The following is a 19,149-nucleotide window of genomic DNA, read 5'->3' as shown; positions in this document are numbered from 1 at the left end:
AATGCACGGCTGCTATACTTACTATTAGACAAAGTAGAAGCTCTTAGCGCATATTATTGATCAAAAATATGTCAGGCCCATCTACCTTCGACAAGGTGGCTTCTAACAGATGCTTGTATCTTACAAGATTCTGGGTCAAAGGAGCATCCAGCTTTTGTGATTAGAGATGAGCGAATTTCCGCTTGTGAAATTCGTTCACGCTTCGTTTGTTGGTTAAAGGTGAATTGCGTTATGGATTCTGTTACCACGGACCATAACGCCTTTAGAGGCATTCCGTCACAATAGAAGTCTATGGGCTGCAGAATGAATCCGTCCCATTTCAGTTATGCAGGAGAGGACTCCAAAGGCATTCCGTTATGCATTCCGTCAAAGAATTGCGTTATGGTCTGTGGTAATGGAATCCATAACACAATTCACCTTTAACCAACAAACGAAGTGTGAACGAATTTCATAAGCGGAAATTCGCTCATCCCTAATCACATTAGCTGGATGCTCCTTTGACCCAGAATCTTGTAGGATACAAGCATGTGTTAGAGTAGGTCCCGTCTGTTAGAAGCCACCTTGTCGATGGTAGATGGGCCCGACATATTTTTGATCAATAATATGCACTAAGAGCTTCTACTTTGTCTAATAGTAAGTATAGCAGTCATGTGTTTTACTTTTTTCACATATTCACCGTTACTTGTGTCTTAGTGCATATAGTGGTGATAGATAGATAGATATGAGCTAGATTTGATCCCTGGTAGTAGTACACGGGTTGAGGGAGTATTTTGGCTTTGGTCAGTGTCCTCTGATCCTCACCTGGATGGTCTGCGACGGGACTGGCTACTTCTGGAGGACTTGGTGGAGCCCTGTGGAGAGAACACAGCGTTCAGGTCATTAGAAGACGCATGAGACAGGGAGAGGTTTATGATTTCTTATGATACTGCAGGAAATCACACAGACAGCATGTAATCTAATAGACATCGACAACCACCAGATCTGTCATATCGGCAAAACCACAAATGTCACCGTGTGGGCAGGTCAGTAATCAGGTTATTTGTCCATTCAGGACCTCAAAGTCCTGGTAGATACGACTTCATATTGTGAGCAGTCATTAGCCCACCTACATCCACATCTGCTCCACTGGCAGCAAGTGATACCCCCCCATGCAGAGCGCCCCCTGCTGTTCAGTGTGGTGTCCAGACAGAGTCACCCAGTATAGGTACATGATACAAAAGATGACGATAGATAGATAGATAGATAGATAGATAGAGAGAGAGAGAGAGAGAGAGAGAGAGATATAGATAGAGAGATATGAGAGAGAGAGAGAGAGAGAGATAAGAGAGAGAGAGAGATATATGAGAGAGAGATAGATAATAGATAGATAATAGATAATAGATAGATAGATGATAGATAGATAATAGATAGATAGATAGATAGATAGATATGAGAGAGAGATAGATATGAGAGAGAGATAGATAATAGATAGATAGATAGATAGATAGATAGATAGATAGATAGATAGATAGATAATAGATAGATAGATATGAGAGAGATAGATGATAGATAGATAGATAATAGATAGATAATAGATATGAGATAGATAGATAGATAGATAGATAGATAGATAGATAGATAGATAGAAGATATGAGATAGATAGATAGATAGATAGATAGATAGATAGATAGATAGATAGATAGATAGATAGATGGATATGACATATATATGAGATAGATAGATACAAATACCAAGAAGGAATCTCAGCACTCCAGAAAGATCCAATATAAATAAGGGGTTTATTCGTTCATACTGTTACATGGATGAATAAACGATATATTTCATTGGATCTTTCTGCTGAGATTCCTTCTTGGTATTTTTTCTTTTTTGCTCTGGACGATGGATCAAAGTCACGTTCAGATAGATATGAAATACATGGACAGACAGATAAATTCTGTAGAATCTTAGGGGCACTGCAGAAAAGACTATAAAGCGGTGTGCCAGTGGCGGTGGTAGCGATCCAGCATCCAATTTTGAATAGAAAAGGAATTCCACGACACTCCCAGAAATAGTTCAAAAGTAGGTGTTCTTTAGTCACCAATGCGAGGTTTCAGTACCCAAAAAGTCTCAGTAAGGACGGGTTCGCATCGGCGTTATTGAATTCCATTATAAGTTCCGTTATAACAGAATATAACGAAATTCTAGGACTGAAGGCAAAACGGAAACCTTTAAGAGACATTCCGCTTTGCTCGGTCTTAATACATGTCTATGGGGCCAAATAACGGTTCCGTTTGTTTCTGTTATACATGATGGAAAAAGTATTCCTGTCGACATGTATTAGGACGGAGCAAAAGAGAATAGCGCTTGAAGGTTACTGTTTTGCCTTCTGTCCTAGAATTTCGTTATATTCTGTTATAACGGAATTCAATAACGCTGATGTGAACCCGTCCTTACTGGGACTTTTTGGGTACTGCTTGAGAAAAGTTCCAGTCGGGTACTTTCACACTTGCGTTGTTTGATTCCGGCAGGCAGGTCCGTTGCTCAGGCAAACTGTATGCAAACGCAGGTCATTTTTTCTGACTGATCAGGCATTTTTCAGACTTGTCAGGATTCTGATCAGTCAGAAAAATGCATTGCAATACCGGATCCGGCAAAACTGATCCGGTATTTATTTTTTTCACATTTTTAAATGTCTGCGCATGCGCAGACCGGAATACCGGATCCGTCAATGCGGCAATTTGAATGCACTAATACATTCCTATGGGGAAAAAATGCCGGATCCGCCATTCAGGCAAGTGTTCCGTTTTTTTGGCCAGAGATAAAACCGTAGCATGCTGCCGTATTATCTCTGTCCTGATCAGTCAAAAAAACTGAGGGATGCGATTCAAAAATAATGTTCTTTAATCACCAAAGCAACGTTTCAGTTACTGGGACTTTTCTCAAGCAGCGATACCGCGTCGTGGAATGGTTTTATTTTTATTCTTACTGGATGCTGGATCACGTCCGCAGCCGCTGGCACACCGACGGAATTGTTTTTGGACCGCTGTGCCGCTTTCATTACTAGATAGATAATAGACAATAGATATGAGATAGATAGATAATAGATAGATAGATAGATAGATAGATAATAGATAGATAGATAATAGATAATAGATAATAGATAGATAGATAATAGATAATAGATAGATAGATATGAGATAGATATGAGATAGATAATAGATAGATAATAGATAGATAGATAGATAGATAGATAGATAGATAGATAGATAATAGATAGATAGATAATAGATAGATAGATAATAGATAGATAATAGATAGATAGATAGATAGATAGATAGATAGATAGATAGATAGATAGATAGATAGATAATAGATAGATAGATAGATAATAGATAGGAGATAGATAGATGATAGATAGATAGATAAGAGAGATAGATAGATATGAGATAGATAGATAGATAGATAGATAGATATGAGATAGATGGATAATAGATAAATAGATAATAGATAGATAGATAGATAGATAGATAGATAGATAATAGATAGATAGATAATAGATAGATAATAGATAGATAATAGATAGATAGATAGATAGATAGATAATAGATAGATAGATAGATAAGAGAGATAGATAGATATGAGATAGATAGATAGATAGATAGATAGATAGATATGAGATAGATGGATAATAGATAAATAGATAATAGATAGATAGATAGATAGATAGATAGATAGATAGATAATAGATAGATAGATAATAGATAGATAGATAATAGATAGATAATAGATAGATAGATAGATAGATAGATAGATAGATAGATAGATAATAGATAATAGATAGATAGATAGATAATAGATAGATAGATATGAGATAGATATGAGATAGATAATAGATAGATAATAGATAGATAGATAATAGATAGATAATAGATAATAGATAGATAGATAGATAGATAGATAGATAGATAATAGATAGATAATAGATAGATAATAGATAGATAATAGATAGATAGATAGATAGATAGATAGATAGATAGATAGATAATAGATAGATAGATAATAGATAGATAGATAATAGATAGATAATAGATAGATAGATAGATAGATAGATAGATAGATAGATAGATAGATAGATAATAGATAGATAGATAGATAATAGATAGATAGATAATAGATAGATAGATAATAGATAGATAATAGATAGATAGATAGATAGATAGATAATAGATAGATAGATAGATAATAGATAGGAGATAGATAGATGATAGATAGATAGATAAGAGAGATAGATAGATATGAGATAGATAGATAGATAGATAGATAGATATGAGATAGATGGATAATAGATAAATAGATAATAGATAGATAGATAGATAGATAGATAGATAGATAGATAGATAATAGATAGATAGATAATAGATAGATAATAGATAGATAATAGATAGATAGATAGATAGATAGATAATAGATAGATAGATAGATAAGAGAGATAGATAGATATGAGATAGATAGATAGATAGATAGATAGATAGATATGAGATAGATGGATAATAGATAAATAGATAATAGATAGATAGATAGATAGATAGATAGATATGAGATAGATAGATATATAGATAGAATATAGATAATAGATAGATAGATAGAATATAGATAGATAGATAATAGATAGATAGGAGATAGATAGATAGATAGATAGATAGATAATCAATAGATAATAGATAATAGTGAGATTTGCAGTTTTCGGTGTAGTTTACATCGATTGTTTGGGGACATTGCACCTTTATAAGCGTAACACATGACATGAGTGCAAACACAATATACGAACCTTTTAGTGACATTATCAGTAAGGCCTCATGCACACGGCCGTTTTTCTGGTCCACATACGAGCCGCAGTTTTGGCGGCTCGGACTCATTCACTTCAATGGGGCCGCAAAAGAGGCGGACAGCGCTCCATGTTCTGTCCGCATCCGTTGCTCCGTTCCGCGGCCCCGCCAAAAAAATATAACCTGTCCTATTCTTGTCCGCACTTTGCAGACAAGAATAGGCAGTTATATTAAAGGCTGTCCGTGCCGTTCGGCAAATTGCGTAACGCACACGGACGCCATCCGTGTTTTGTGGATCTGCAAATTTGCGGACCACAAAACACACAGCGGTCGTGTGCATGTAGCCTAAGATTGAGTTTTAAATAATTGCCAAAGGCATAATAAAGAGGAAGCACAATTACCCTGGAAACGAGCGGAGGCGCCAAAAATCACATCTGGAGCCAAGACAGGACGACTGTCCCATTCTGTGCAGCATCAGCTCCGACTATGGCACATGAGGCAAAGGCTCAGATAGCAATTCCCTACTATAGTATTAGAACATTATCTTCCTGACAGCTCCAAATATTGCAGGAATCCTGCTGGGCTACGTCCCGGCTGCTGGAGGAAGGGGCCCCCGAGAGCCCATCAACCGGTCTCAGACTCCAAATTCCAGGAGAGGGGCGTCAGGACCCCAACAAGTCTCATTCACATATCATTATAACTGTTACGTAAGTGAAGCCCAGTCTCGTTATCGTGAAGTATTCTGCAACTTTCTACATTGTGTTTCAAATCCTCCCTGTTTTAAGATCTCTGCTTGCTGTCAATGACTTGAAACATTTTGAAAACTGCAGTGATTATCTACAACTTTTGACTTGTCTAACAAGCCCTGCACCTGGGTCAGCTGCGTCCTCTTCTGTCCTGTTTGCTACAATGTATCAGCGCAGGTGAGGCTCTGTACTGCATGCATGGCTATTTTTTGCCAGTGAAATGACAGAACTCATTGTGAGTCAGTGGGGTCCATTGGGCTGCGTAGGCGTCCGTCATCTGATGGATTCCTCAGAGACTGAATTTCTTTGGTCTGCTTCAATAAGAGAAGAGACAAGATGCAGATGTGAACTGAGCCCAAAATGTATCAGCCTAGACTCCAAACCCAGACACTGATACATTGTAACAAACTATCACGAGAGGAGAGAGAATTGTATTGCTTTAGCAAATGTAACAAATGCTCAGCTGTGACAACCATCAGACTAGAGCACATTTTAGGCCACATCTGGATGGAAAGAAGAATGCTCCTGTTCATAGCCAGCAAGCAGAGATCTTAACAATGATTAAGAATTGAAATGTAAAATAGATTACAAAGTTGCAGAACCTTCATTAGATAAGACAGGGACCCCCTTAAAATATGGAATCCCCCTTTAAGTGATTTCCTAATATCTTCTGGTAGTCGCTCAGGACATGACCTTAGTTTTATCGTGGATCACATGAGTCCGTTTTCCAGAAGACCTACCTGCGAAAAGCTGAAGGTCCTCACCAGCCGTCTCCAGGACTTCATGATTGCAAGGTCCGAAAATCCGCAAAATCCCAATGAACCCCTCGCTGCCCTCTTGTCTCAGGTCAGGGGCGCCATTATTATTGCAATAATTAGTGGAAGAGGAAAGTTTCTCCGTCAGACTCTAAAGTCTTGGGCTGCGATCTCCTCTCTGCAATGTTCACTTCTCCCTGTAGCTAAAGGGTCAGGCTCTTATCAGCTGATGTGAACAGCAGCCCCGTTAACCCTTAGTCGCCTGGACGGTTACGGTTAGACATAAGCGCAGGGAGAAATTTTATCTATTTTTGCAATTAGCTGGAAAATGCACAAAAAAATTCCAGAGTTTTAACGAATTGTCTTTTCCTGGATAGAAACAGACTTCTTTCATTGGACTGAACACATTCTCATCAAGGGTCCATTCACACGTCCGTAAGTGTTCTGCGGATTCCGCAATTTGCGGACCGCACATCGCCGGCACTATAATAGAAAATGCCTAATCTTGTCTGCAATTGCGGACAAGAATGGGACATTTTTTGCGGAAACGGAAGCACGGATGCGGAAGTGCAGATCCGCAAATGCGGATTCGGGCAGCACATTCCAGTCCCATTGAAAAAAATTGCGGAACGGATGCGGACCTATTTTGAGGACGTGTGAATGGACCCTAAATCCAAGATCCTCTACGGTCATTACAAATTCTGGGTGACAACCAATATGGCCGTCAGTATAACTCTTAGGGCTAATGCACACGAGCGTATTTTCTTTCCGCTTCCATTCCGTTTTTTTGCAGACCGTATGCGGAACCATTTACTTCAATGGGTCCACAAAAACAATGGAAGGTACTCCACGTGCATTCCGTTTCCGTGTTTCCTTTCCGCAAAAAAGTAGTGCATATCCTATTATTGTCCGCAAATCACGGTCCGAGGCCCCATTCAAGTCAATGGGTCCGCAAAAAATAGGGAACGCACACGGAACACATCCTTATGTCATCCGTATTTTGCGGATCTATACTGTAGAAATGCTATGCCCAGCCCATATTGCTCATGTGTTTGGTGATTATTAAGTTACTGTTTCCGTTTCCGATCAGCAAAAAACGGATCGCATACGGATATGTTTTGTGGAATAACGGAACCGAAGAGGACTTAAATCAGATAAAAAACAACAACTCATAAACAGAACAACGGATCGCAAAACAACAACGGTCGCGTGCATGAGCCCTAAGGGTCCATTCACACATCCGTAGAACTGCCTATTCTTGTCTGCAATTGCGGACAAGAATAGAACATGCTCTATTTTTTTCGGGAGCCGTGGACCAGAAGATCGGGGCCGCGCTCCAGAAATGCCGATGCGGACAGCACACTGTGTGCTGTCCGCATCTCTTCCAGCCCCATAGAGAATGAATGGGTCCGGATTTCATTCCGCAACGTTGCAGAACGGATCCGGACTCATTCTACGGACGTGTGAATGGACCCTTACAGTGATTCTCACCCAGGATTTCTTTAAGGGGTAATCTCATCTAAGACATGTCTGGCACGTCCCCAGGACTCCTACCTGGTTGGAGAATAAGTTTTTTTTGGACACATATTTTAAAAGGGTAGATGGCTTCAAAAATCTATTCTACAGAGAACTAGATTGCCCTATAGAAGGGGTCGAGGGACCACCACTCTCACAATCTGCCAAAGTGATAACCCAAGGCCCCTCAGCTCAAGGATTCTGTCCCTCTTAGGCTACTTTCACACTCGCGTTTTTTGCGGATCCGTCATGGATCTTCAAAAACACTTCCCTTACAATAATACAACCGCCTGCATCCGTCATGAATGGATCCGGTTGTATTATGTCTTCTACAGCCATGACGGAGCCATCATGAACACCATTGAAAGTCAATGGGGGGTCGGATCCGTTTTCTATTGTGCAAGAGAAAACGGATCCATCCCCATTGACTTACATTGTGTGTCAGGACGGATCCGTCTAGCTCCGCACCACATCGCGGACATAAAAACGCTGCTTGCAGCGTTATTCTGTCCGCAATGGGAGCGCAACCAAACGGAACGGAATGCATTTTAGTGCATTCCGTTTTGCCCCCATTGGCAATGAATTGGGACAAAACTGAAACGTTTTCTTCCGCTATTGAGATCCTATGACGGATCTCAATAGCGGAATTGAAAACGCTTGTGTGAAAGCAGCCTTAGTTGATGACATATGGTGATAACTGGGACGTTGATGAGCACATCGTCATCCCACACAACTGCATCTAATTTTTGAGTTTTCACGTGGCTAAAAAAAAACTTTGCTTTTGGCCATTTATGCTCCTCCCACATGACGCAGATTGGAGCTAGGTGCTTGAAAATGTCACCATCTGCAGATCTTAGCGACACCTGCTGCTTCCTCGATTTACATAACCTTACGGCCTGAAGTTCTTGGTGTTGTAATTTCCGTGTTGAGGAATGTAGATCGATATGAGACCGATAACTAGATATATAGACAGATGGGACTTAAGGGGACCACACTCCTCTGACAGCTATCCCCCCTCATACACACACAGCTCGGCTGCACGCCTCTGCGTATTCTGTGGGGAGGTGGAGAAGGCTGCTGCCGGACTCTTCCCGTGGTTTATCTCCTGGGAGAACAAAAGGATGGGGCAAAAATATTCATTTTGCCGGATCCTTCTCGCCTCCCGGAGCTCACCATAGATTCCTTCATATTATGGAGGTGGCAGCATACTCACCGTCGTGTCTACATTCTTCTGTGGGCTCTCTGTGCTGATTGGCTGAAATAAGAAAAAAAAAAACATTAAAAAAAGATTCCTTTTTAAATGTAGAATTCCAAGTTTTCTCAAAATTTGCCATTACATTTCTACACGAACTTTGGAAATACTTTGTTTGCCGTTTTTCTCTCCAGTTATTTCCTTGTCTTTTCTCTGTTCACATCCAAAACTATTTCAAGAAGTTCAGTTTCCTCCTGATCTCCCATAATGCACTGCTCCCCGGCAGGTGCAGAATTTTTGAATTTAGCTTTAGTCGCAAATGGAGAAGAAAACATGCGACTAGGAACCAGTATCTTCTTCCAGTCCAGGTACCAATATATGTGTCAAAAGAAAAAGACCCCTTTGTGGTCCAGGGTAATTTACCAGGAAAAAAAAACATAGCTAGAAAAGCTATACTAAGACCCTCTTTCTGACCTATATATTAAAACTTTACTTTTAATAGTTATTCTAATAAATATTCACCCAAAAGGAGATATATTTTTTTAAATTAGCTGTTTCTCTAGCTGAACCTTTTATTTCTAGTAGTGTTAATAGAGTCACAGATCTATGTAAAGCTGGCCACACTATCTTCAAAAGAGCTTATTCCCCTAAACCTTTGAATTCCCCTATATTTGTTTGTTTTTTGTTATATGACTTATTATAGAAGTAATAGAGAACAGTTTTCACAATAACCTGTTTCTGAGAAGTTGTTACAATTGTATCCAGTTTAGACAATGCTCTATGATCTAAACCTCCTGGACTCCAGACTGATACATTGTAGCAAACTAGCAGAGAGACGTGTGCAGCTCACAGATCATTGTCTAGACTGGATACAATTGTAACAGTGCAGGATTTGGTCAGGATAGGTTTGTAGTCTCTGGATATAAACAAGGATTTTTCTATTCACTGACAGCAAGAAAGTTTGCAATTGCTGAGGAATGCACCATAATGTCTATTAAGCCTCGTGTTCTGTTTTGTGGTCTGCCAACTGCGGATCCACACAATACAGATGCAGTCCAAGCGCCCTCTTATAGAAGGAGCAGCTGCTATCGGTCACACATATGGGCGTCAGCGTCTCGGAGGTTTCTTCGCCTGGCACATTGATGAATGCCACCGTCAGCCTTTCCCCGGGAAGCCATACATTGCATTCAGCTGTAGACGTTAGGTTTTGTATCTCTTTAAGTGAAACCTCTCCCAGCACATTAAGCAACTGCGACATGTTGTGAAAACCTGCGTTAGTCATGGTGGCGCCCCCTAAAGGTCACATAAAGTTTCGCAATAAGTTTCAGATTCCTCTTTATTTTTAGTCTGTTGGACGAGGTCCAGTGATGATCAGATGCTCGCTGGTCATCAGCCATGTCTGTCAGGAGACTTCAGAGATTCGTATCGAGGGCGAAGAAGAGGACAAGAGTCCTGTCCAGTCAGAGCCCCACAGCACTACATCCCCCACCCCAGGGGTGTATCACACAGCATGGGGTTAGATACACAGCCCATTAGACATTATTACACATGATGGGATTAGATACCCAGCCCGGCAGGCAGTGTCATATATGATGAGCTTAGATACACCGACTCAGCAGGCAGTATCACATGATTGGATTAGATACCCAGCCCGGCAGGCAGTGTCATATATGATAGGATTAGATACTCAGTATCACACATGAAAGTACTGATACCTCAGCTCAGCAGACAGTATCACACATGACTTGATACTCTGACTGAGCAATAGCCTCACACCTGGTAGGATTAGATACACAGCTTAGAAAGCACATAATAGGTTTAGATACAACGGCTCAGTGGATTGTATCACATCTTATAGGTTTAGAAGATATAATCCTGCAGGGTAGGCTTAGATTACACAAATTGAGACAACAGTACCACACCGGACAGGCTTAGGTACATTAGCTTAAAAGACAGCATCACACATGATAAGTTTGGATACAGCATCTCAGCAGACATCATAAATGAGAGGATTAGATACAGCAGCTCAGCAGACAGTATCACACATGAGAGGATTAGATACACGGCTCAGCAGACAGTATCACACATAAGAGGATTAGATACACGGCTCAGCAGACAGTATCACACATGATAGGATTAGATACACGGCTCAGCAGACAGTATCACACATGATAGGATTAGATACACGGCTCAGCAGACAGTATCACACATGAGAGGATTAGATACATGGCTCAGCAGACAGTATCACACATGAGAGGATTAGATACACGGCTCAGCAGACAGTATCACACATAAGAGGATTAGATACACGGCTCAGCAGACAGTATCACACATGATAGGATTAGATACACGGCTCAGCAGACAGTATCACACATGATAGGATTAGATACACGGCTCAGCAGACAGTATCACACATGATAGGATTAGATACACGGCTCAGCAGACAGTATCACACATGAGAGGATTAGATACATGGCTCAGCAGACAGTATCACACATGAAAGGATTAGATACAGAAGTTCAGCAGACAGTATCACGCATGAGAGGATTAGATACAGCAGCTCAGCAGACAGTATCACACAGGATAGGATTAGATACACAGCTCAGCAGACAGTATCACACATGAGAGGATTAGATACAGCAGCTCAGCAGACAGTATCACACATGAGAGGATTAGATACAGCAGCTCAGCAGACAGTATCACACATGAGAGGATTAGATACACAGCTCAGCAGACAGTATCACACATGATAGTATTAGATACACAGCTCAGCAGACAGTATCACACATGATAGTATTAGATACACAGCTCAGCAGACAGTATCACACATGAGAGGATTAGATACATGGCTCAGCAGACAGTATCACACATGATAGGATTAGATACACGGCTCAGCAGACAGTATCACACATGATAGGATTAGATACATGGCTCAGCAGACAGTATCACACATGAGAGGATTAGATACACGGCTCAGCAGACAGTATCACACATGATAGGATTAGATACACGGCTCAGCAGACAGTATCACACATGATAGGATTAGATACATGGCTCAGCAGACAGTATCACACATGAGAGGATTAGATACATGGCTCAGCAGACCGTATCACACATGATAGGATTAGATACATGGCTCAGCAGACAGTATCACACATGAGAGGATTAGATACATGGCTCAGCAGACTGTATCACACATGAGAGGATTAGATACAGCAGCTCAGCAGACAGTATCACACATGATAGGATTAGATACACGGCTCAGTAGACAGTATCACACATGATAGGATTAGATACACGGCTCAGTAGACAGTATCACACATGAGAGGATTAGATACACGGCTCAGCAGACAGTATCACACATGATAGTATTAGATACACAGCTCAGCAGACAGTATCACACATGAGAGGATTAGATACACGGCTCAGCAGACAGTATCACACATGATAGGATTAGATACACGGCTCAGTAGACAGTATCACACATGAGAGGATTAGATACACGGCTCAGCAGACAGTATCACACATGATAGTATTAGATACACAGCTCAGCAGACAGTATCACACATAAGAGGATTAGATACACGGCTCAGCAGACAGTATCACACATGATAGGCTTACAGGTGAAACTCAAAAAATTTGAATATTGTGCAAAGTTCATTTATTTCAGTAATGCAAATTAAAAGGTGAAACTAACAGATGAGACTCATTACAGGCAAAGCGAGATATTTCAAGCCTTTATTTGGTATAATTTGGATGATTATGGCTTATAGCTTATGAAACCCCAAAGTCCCAATTTTGAGGTCCCCTTTGCTCAGGGGGTATGGACTAATTTGCTGACACTTTGAGCCGAGAATATTGAACCTTTTCACAAAATTCTAATTTTAAGTTCCATTACTGAAATAAATGAAGTTTTGCTTGATATTCACATTTTCCGAGTTTCACCTGTAGATCCCCTCAGATACGGCCTCTAAACACGGTGTGCGTTACAGATGCTCTTTAAGATGCCCCCAATCTATTCAGCAGAACAAGGACACTTGGAAGTAGTTGTTCCGACATTCTTGACCTTACAGAATCCTATAAAATGTATGAGCGTCACAGTGATGTCAGTGAGACCTCAGAGCTGGAGTTCCCATAATGCCCCCCATTATGTGCTGCAGAACAAGGGATAATTATCTTTATATAGAACCGTTGGCAATGACTCCATGTCCCTGAGGATCCTCATGATAAAGGGGCACTCTACCCTGCGATATCTGAGCCCCCGCACTCCCTCCTTACAGATACATGGCACATTGGGATCCAACTTGTGATGCGGACCCTCGCGAATAGTGAACAGTTTCCACTGGAGGCAAATCCGGGAATCCTGTCTCACAGTAGGACAACAATCGGATACACAAACTCCTTACAAGACCCTATATCCTGATACATAAAAGGGGAAATGCATTTTTCCTAAAAATCTCTTGTGGCGTGCAAAAGCAAATAAAGGACCTAATGCGTCACACAGCTGAGGACTTGTTACAATCGTATCCAGTCTAGACATATTTCTGGGAGCTAAATTAATCAACATCACAATGTATCAGGGACCAAAGGATGGTCTAGACTTGATACAATTGTAACAAACCCTCAGCTGTGAGAAATATTAGGCCTGTACAGGTTTTCAGCTTTTGGATGTAAAGAAGAATATTTCTATGCACTGACAGCAAACAGGGATTTTGAAAACACAGAACAACTGAAATGCAAAGCATATTAGCAAGTAACAGAACTTTTTATAATACAATTTCTCATAGTCAGTTAGGTAAAACAGTAAGTGGACGCAGGGTAAGTGATCGTTCACATCCATCTTCATGATGGGGGGATTCAATGACTGGTCATTGCTAGGGACTCAGCCAAAACATTCTTAGAAACCTGGGGGTCCAGGTCGCTTCCATCATCGTGTGTGGAGCATTAGTCATGATCCTACGACTACCTACGTCTCCCATATGTCCAATGTCAGTATCTGCAGCCTCATCCCTCATGTATATCCAGGCCATTCTGCCCCCTAACCACTGCCGCCACCTGGTGGCTAACTAGTATTAATAAACTGCTTCCTCAGTGTTTGGCACAATGCCAGGTGGGTAAATGCAAAAGTCACAATTATTTTGTATAAAATACATTGAAAAACTGAAACATTCTATCACATTTTTTTTTAATGAACTTTTAGGTTTGCCCAGCAGGGGGCACTGTTTTCTATAGTCATGCCGTGCTTTGAGCCAAGCAATGGATTAAGAAGTCAGAATTAATCAGGCGCAGAGCCAGAAAGCCCATGATCCCAGAGTCACATTACAGCAACTTGTATTCCCGGCCGCAGAGAGTTGCCAAAGCTGTCAGAACCATGTCCTATCAGCCTCCCAAATAAAAGCAAGACGTGATAAGATAAACTGCACTTATGGTAATCCATGGGACATTAAATATGATTTATGACAATAAGTCACCAAAATGTTGGCTTAACTGTCTGAGGGCAAGAAGCTGGCCATTAGGCTCCTGGCATGATGCCTCAAGAAACATAATAAACAAAGGCTGTAGACTGTGTAATCTTCTATCTAATAATTATATGTAAATGATATTATTATATATTATCTTATGTGACAGGAGTCTTCAATATAGACCACAACCTCTGCTCATAGCCAGGAAGCGTTGCTCAAGTTTGGGTCAAGGAGTAATGCTCAAGACTGGGTCAAAAAGTGATATTCAAGGAATGAGAAAACACTCAAGTATGTGCTAGGGTGTGATGCACAAGGTCAGGCTAAGTAATGATACTGAAAGCTTGAACAAGCAGGAGGATGCTCAAGGACTGATCAAAGAATTTAGCCAAGGCCAGGCCAAGGAGTGGTAGTCAAGGCCAGGCCAAGGAGTGGTAGTCAAGGCCAGGCCAAGGAGTGGTAGTCAAGGCCAGGCCAATGAGTGGTAGTCAAGGCCAGGCCAAGGAGTGGTAGTCAAGGCCAGGCCAAGAAGTGGTAGTCAAGACCAGGCCAAGGAGTGGTAGTCAAGACCAGGCCAAGGAGTGGTAGTCAAGGCCAGGCCAAGGAGTGGTAGTCAAGGCCAGGCCAAGGAGTGGTAGTCAAGGCCAGGCCAAGGAGTGGTAGTCAAGGCCAGGCCAAGGAGTGGTAGTCAAGGCCAGGCCAAGGAGTGGTAGTCAAGACCAGGCCAAGGAGTGGTAGTCAAGGCCAGGCTAGGAACGGTAGTCAGGACCAGGCCATGAAGCGGTAATCAGGACCTGGACCAGGAGCGATATTCAAGACCAGGTCAAGGAGGTGTAGTCACAACCAGTTCAAGGATTTGTAGTCAAGACCAGTTCAAAGATTGGTAGTCAAGGCTGGGGCAAAAGTAGTAAGTGAGACAAGGCCATGGAGCAGTAGTCAATATCCGACCAAGGAGTATTAGTCTAAACCAGGTCAAGAGGTAACAGTCAAGTCCAATCCACTTCAAGAGCAGGACAAAGAGTGACAGTTAGGACCAGAATGAGGAGTAATAGTCAATACCAGGGTAAAGAGCGGTAGTGAAGGCCAGGCAAAGGAGTAATAGTGAAGATCAGACCAAGGATTGGGAGTCAAGATTAAACAGCTGAATCTTATTCACAATCAGGACAAATAGTCATAGTAAAGACCAGACAGCTGGTGGTAGTCAAGACCAGGCCAAAGAGTGGTAAGCCGAACCAGGTCAAGTAGTAATAGTCAACACTTGACCCAGAAATAATAATCCAAGGCGCAACAAGGAGTCATACTAATGACCAGACTAATGCACAGGGGGCCTAATACAGTAGACAAAACAGGAATGAGGAAAAGGCCAGAAAAAAACTGAAAACGTATTAAGCAAAAAGATAAAACCAGCTTCTACGCATTTTGGATCAACAAATCAAGATCCTTACCTATGACATAAGGCTGTATAGGGTGATACACATTAAACAGTTGTAGGTGACCGATAAGGATCCACAGGCAGGTAATATATAGAATTCAGAGATGATAACATGCGATAAGTCTGCAGAAATTAATTATTTAAGAGCAAATTATTTCTCCCATACAGAAGTAAAAAAACAGAGACTGGGCCATAAACACCCACGGCAAAGCTTCACTACCCATGTCCTATGAAGAAGCAGAGCTTACCTCCTGGTATTGACCCTGCCTGTTATTGGATTATATCCTGTATGGGCTCTGACTTTTTATCTTCTGGTTCTGTCTTTGCCTGCTGGTATTTTTACCTCTTTTCGTTTAGGCCTCTGCACTTAGTTGAGGTAGGGACCATTGACCAGTTGGGGGCCATCATTAGTACAGGGTAGCACTATTCCCTACCTAACATGACATATAAAAACTACTAAGTTCCGTAAAGAAATGGCAGGCAATGCTACACTGCCAGTTATGTCATCCCAAACACGTAGTGCATAATGTCTCTTAGGGGGAAATAATCCAAGCAAGTCGTAAATGCGTGAAGGGTTTTGAATATTTTGAAGAATTTGATACGTTCATTGCACACAATATCTAAATGCAAGTAGCCCTGATGGACACTAGACAGAGCTGGAATTCTAGCCATGGGAATAATAGTTATTATTTTCCAAACATCAACCATTAAATCGTAAAACAAAATCAATCACTTTTGTTACAAAGTACAGTTTATAGTTGTAGAGATTTGTGCTATAGGTTGTAAGCACCTTCCGGTTTTATATTATGAGGAACCTTGGAGAGAATTCCTCAAGGAAGCTGTAAGATGTGTGGCAAGACGAGACGGGCCCCTACAGTGGCACAGCGGCTGTCCCCGAGCATATTCACCGATCAGCCAGTTTCTAAACCTACACTATTTGGCTATAATGCAAAGGCAGTTTGAGACTTTAGTGGCATATCGATCACCTATGGGACCCTCACCTATCTCCAGAACAAGCCACGAGAGTGAAGGAGAGCGCACCGCGAGTTTTGAACACATGGCCAGCGCTCCGTTCACTTCTAGAGAGCACTGGCTCAGCCATTTTCAGCAGTCCCATGGAAATGAATGTAGGGCAGCCGCAAATTCGCTCTCTGCTCACTTCAGGGGTCCCATTCTGGACATAGGAGCTGGTCCCAGAAGTGGCATTGGTGGCATGTCCTAGCGATATGCCACCTATATCTCAGATGAGACGACCCCTGTACATTTAACTGCAAATCATTGCGCGATATCTGAAGTGCAATACGACCTACGCGGTATATCCGATGACACGCACTTTATGCCAATTACCGTACATTATATGGCTTGTATCACTAACTAGGAGTAGAAAACATGTATCAGATATACTGCGGTATAAGGTCAGAAATGCCTCAGCAGCTACGCTACATTTTGCCACCGTCCGCGGCAGCGATATCTCTTCATTCACTGTTCGAGGCCTTGAAAAGTTGAACGCTCCGGTTCTAATCCGTTCTCGGTTTTATATATTACACGCCTGTGGATTTCTATCGGTCACTTACAACTGTTTATTGTGTATTGTCCTATCCAGCATCATGTCAGGAGTAAGGATCTTGATCTGTTGATCCGAAACGCGTAGACGTTGTTCATCCTTGTTATAAGGCTTTGATCTTTTTGCTAATTTGTTTTTACGGAAGCTGGACCTTCCTTCGTTCTTGGACGTTTAGGCTGGCTGTATCCGAGCTATTCCTCGAGCGTGGACTGCTTTTCCATAAAGTAGACAAAACAAGCTAAAAGTCTTACCATAGAATTTAACAACTTGCCAGAATCTAAGAATTCCTATGAACAGATGATTTTTTTTTTATCTGCTTTTCAAGAAATTTCATCATTTACGCCAAAAATACGGATTTTGAAAATGGTTAATTTTAATCTCTTCCTCTTTAGGGTTGATCTGGGCCAGTGCACAAGGAAACCAATAAGAAACAGAGAAACAAGTGCATTGTCTTGGATTTGGGGTATTTTCTTACATGGGGCTACCGCGCTTCAGCCCTGAGCTTCATCCTGTCATCCAAGTCGGTATTTTTCCATATTAGTAAACTCTAAAGATCTTATCTGAAAACTTTCAAGCGTATAAGAAACCCAAACGCGCGACACTGGGATAAACACGAGGGACCCCGGGGACTTGGTTGAGTTTTTGATCTTCTGGGAGGGGGGGGTCGTCTCATGTGCCTCCTTCTCTTTCTACCCTCTTACGTCCAATTCTTCTATTTATTTTTTGTTGGTAACCACAAAGATATTAAAATAACCCCTCTGTTTGGCGGACTGCCTTATTAAATAGATTCTATCCCGGCCGCCAGGTTCCTATCGCGGGATGCCTGCTGGTGCGGTCAGAGTGCTCCACGGGCCGGACTCCCAGATGAAAGCCGGACCGGAGAGTGATTTGGAAACAATTATTGAAACCCTGGGGGAAGAGAGAGAGGGGGGGGGGGAGGAAGATCGGGGAGTGTTGTGGTTGGAGACTATTTCACACGAACGTGCCAGATTGACAGAAAATCAAAGAAGAACGGAGAACTTCAAGAAACATGATGGGTTTTCTTCTTCTTCATGGATCCAAAAAAGACGGTCAGGGCCAAACAACACCAAAAAATGTAATGATTCTTGAAGTCTTCAGTGCAACGAAAGCTGGAAAGCTGAGGTGCACCAAAGGATTACACCCCCCTCCCCCCACCCTTTGTGCACTTAAGCTCTCATTCGCCTCTAGAATATATATATATATATATTTTTTTTTTCCGGGTACTTAATTTTCACAAGACTAATGTCATTTAAATCAGCAGGATCCACCCTAACAGGTAGGGTGTCTAGTTTCATAGGGTTAATCCTGCTGACAGGTGCTCATTAAATACTTGCTGTATAAACCATAGGCAGTGACTTCCATCCCAGTGGTGGCAGACCACGGGGACACTAACGGGCAGGAGAAGGAGACCGAGAGACCAGGGCTGGAGACACTTAGAACACAATGCACAATTTTTGCAAAAATTTTTACTTTTTCCAGATTTGCACTTTCAGAATGGAAACAATAAAATCAATGAAACCATCATTTTGGCTACTTTCAGTGCATTTACATAAATCATAAATCACATTGTACATTTTTAATATTGGTCATTAAACCGGGAACATTTCCTTTTTTTTGGCTACTTTTCAAAGACAACCAGAAAAGTGCTGATGATCTGCT

At 41.5% G+C, this 19,149-nt stretch overlaps 1 protein-coding gene across 15 annotated transcripts in view; it reads right to left on the bottom strand.

The window, feature by feature from the left end:
- The window catches only part of TNS1 (tensin 1), a 423,340-nt gene that overhangs the window by 114,068 nt on the left and 290,123 nt on the right, over positions 1-19,149 (bottom strand). For 14 of the 15 annotated variants that reach the window (XM_040439494.1, XM_040439493.1, XM_040439496.1 and 11 more), the window contains 2 exons: positions 9,036-9,077; positions 802-851 (listed from right to left, as the gene is read on the bottom strand). In XM_040439494.1, the coding sequence (XP_040295428.1) occupies positions 802-851; positions 9,036-9,077 (92 nt within the window). Of the gene's footprint in view, positions 1-801; positions 852-6,292; positions 6,468-9,035; positions 9,078-19,149 lie in introns of those variants that run through there. The other variant, XM_040439506.1, reaches the window with a different exon arrangement.

Source organism: Bufo bufo, chromosome 7, assembly GCF_905171765.1.
Source record: "Bufo bufo chromosome 7, aBufBuf1.1, whole genome shotgun sequence".
Classification (NCBI taxonomy): Eukaryota; Metazoa; Chordata; class Amphibia; order Anura; family Bufonidae; genus Bufo; species Bufo bufo.
This window is presented reverse-complemented; position numbering and strand designations above follow the sequence as displayed.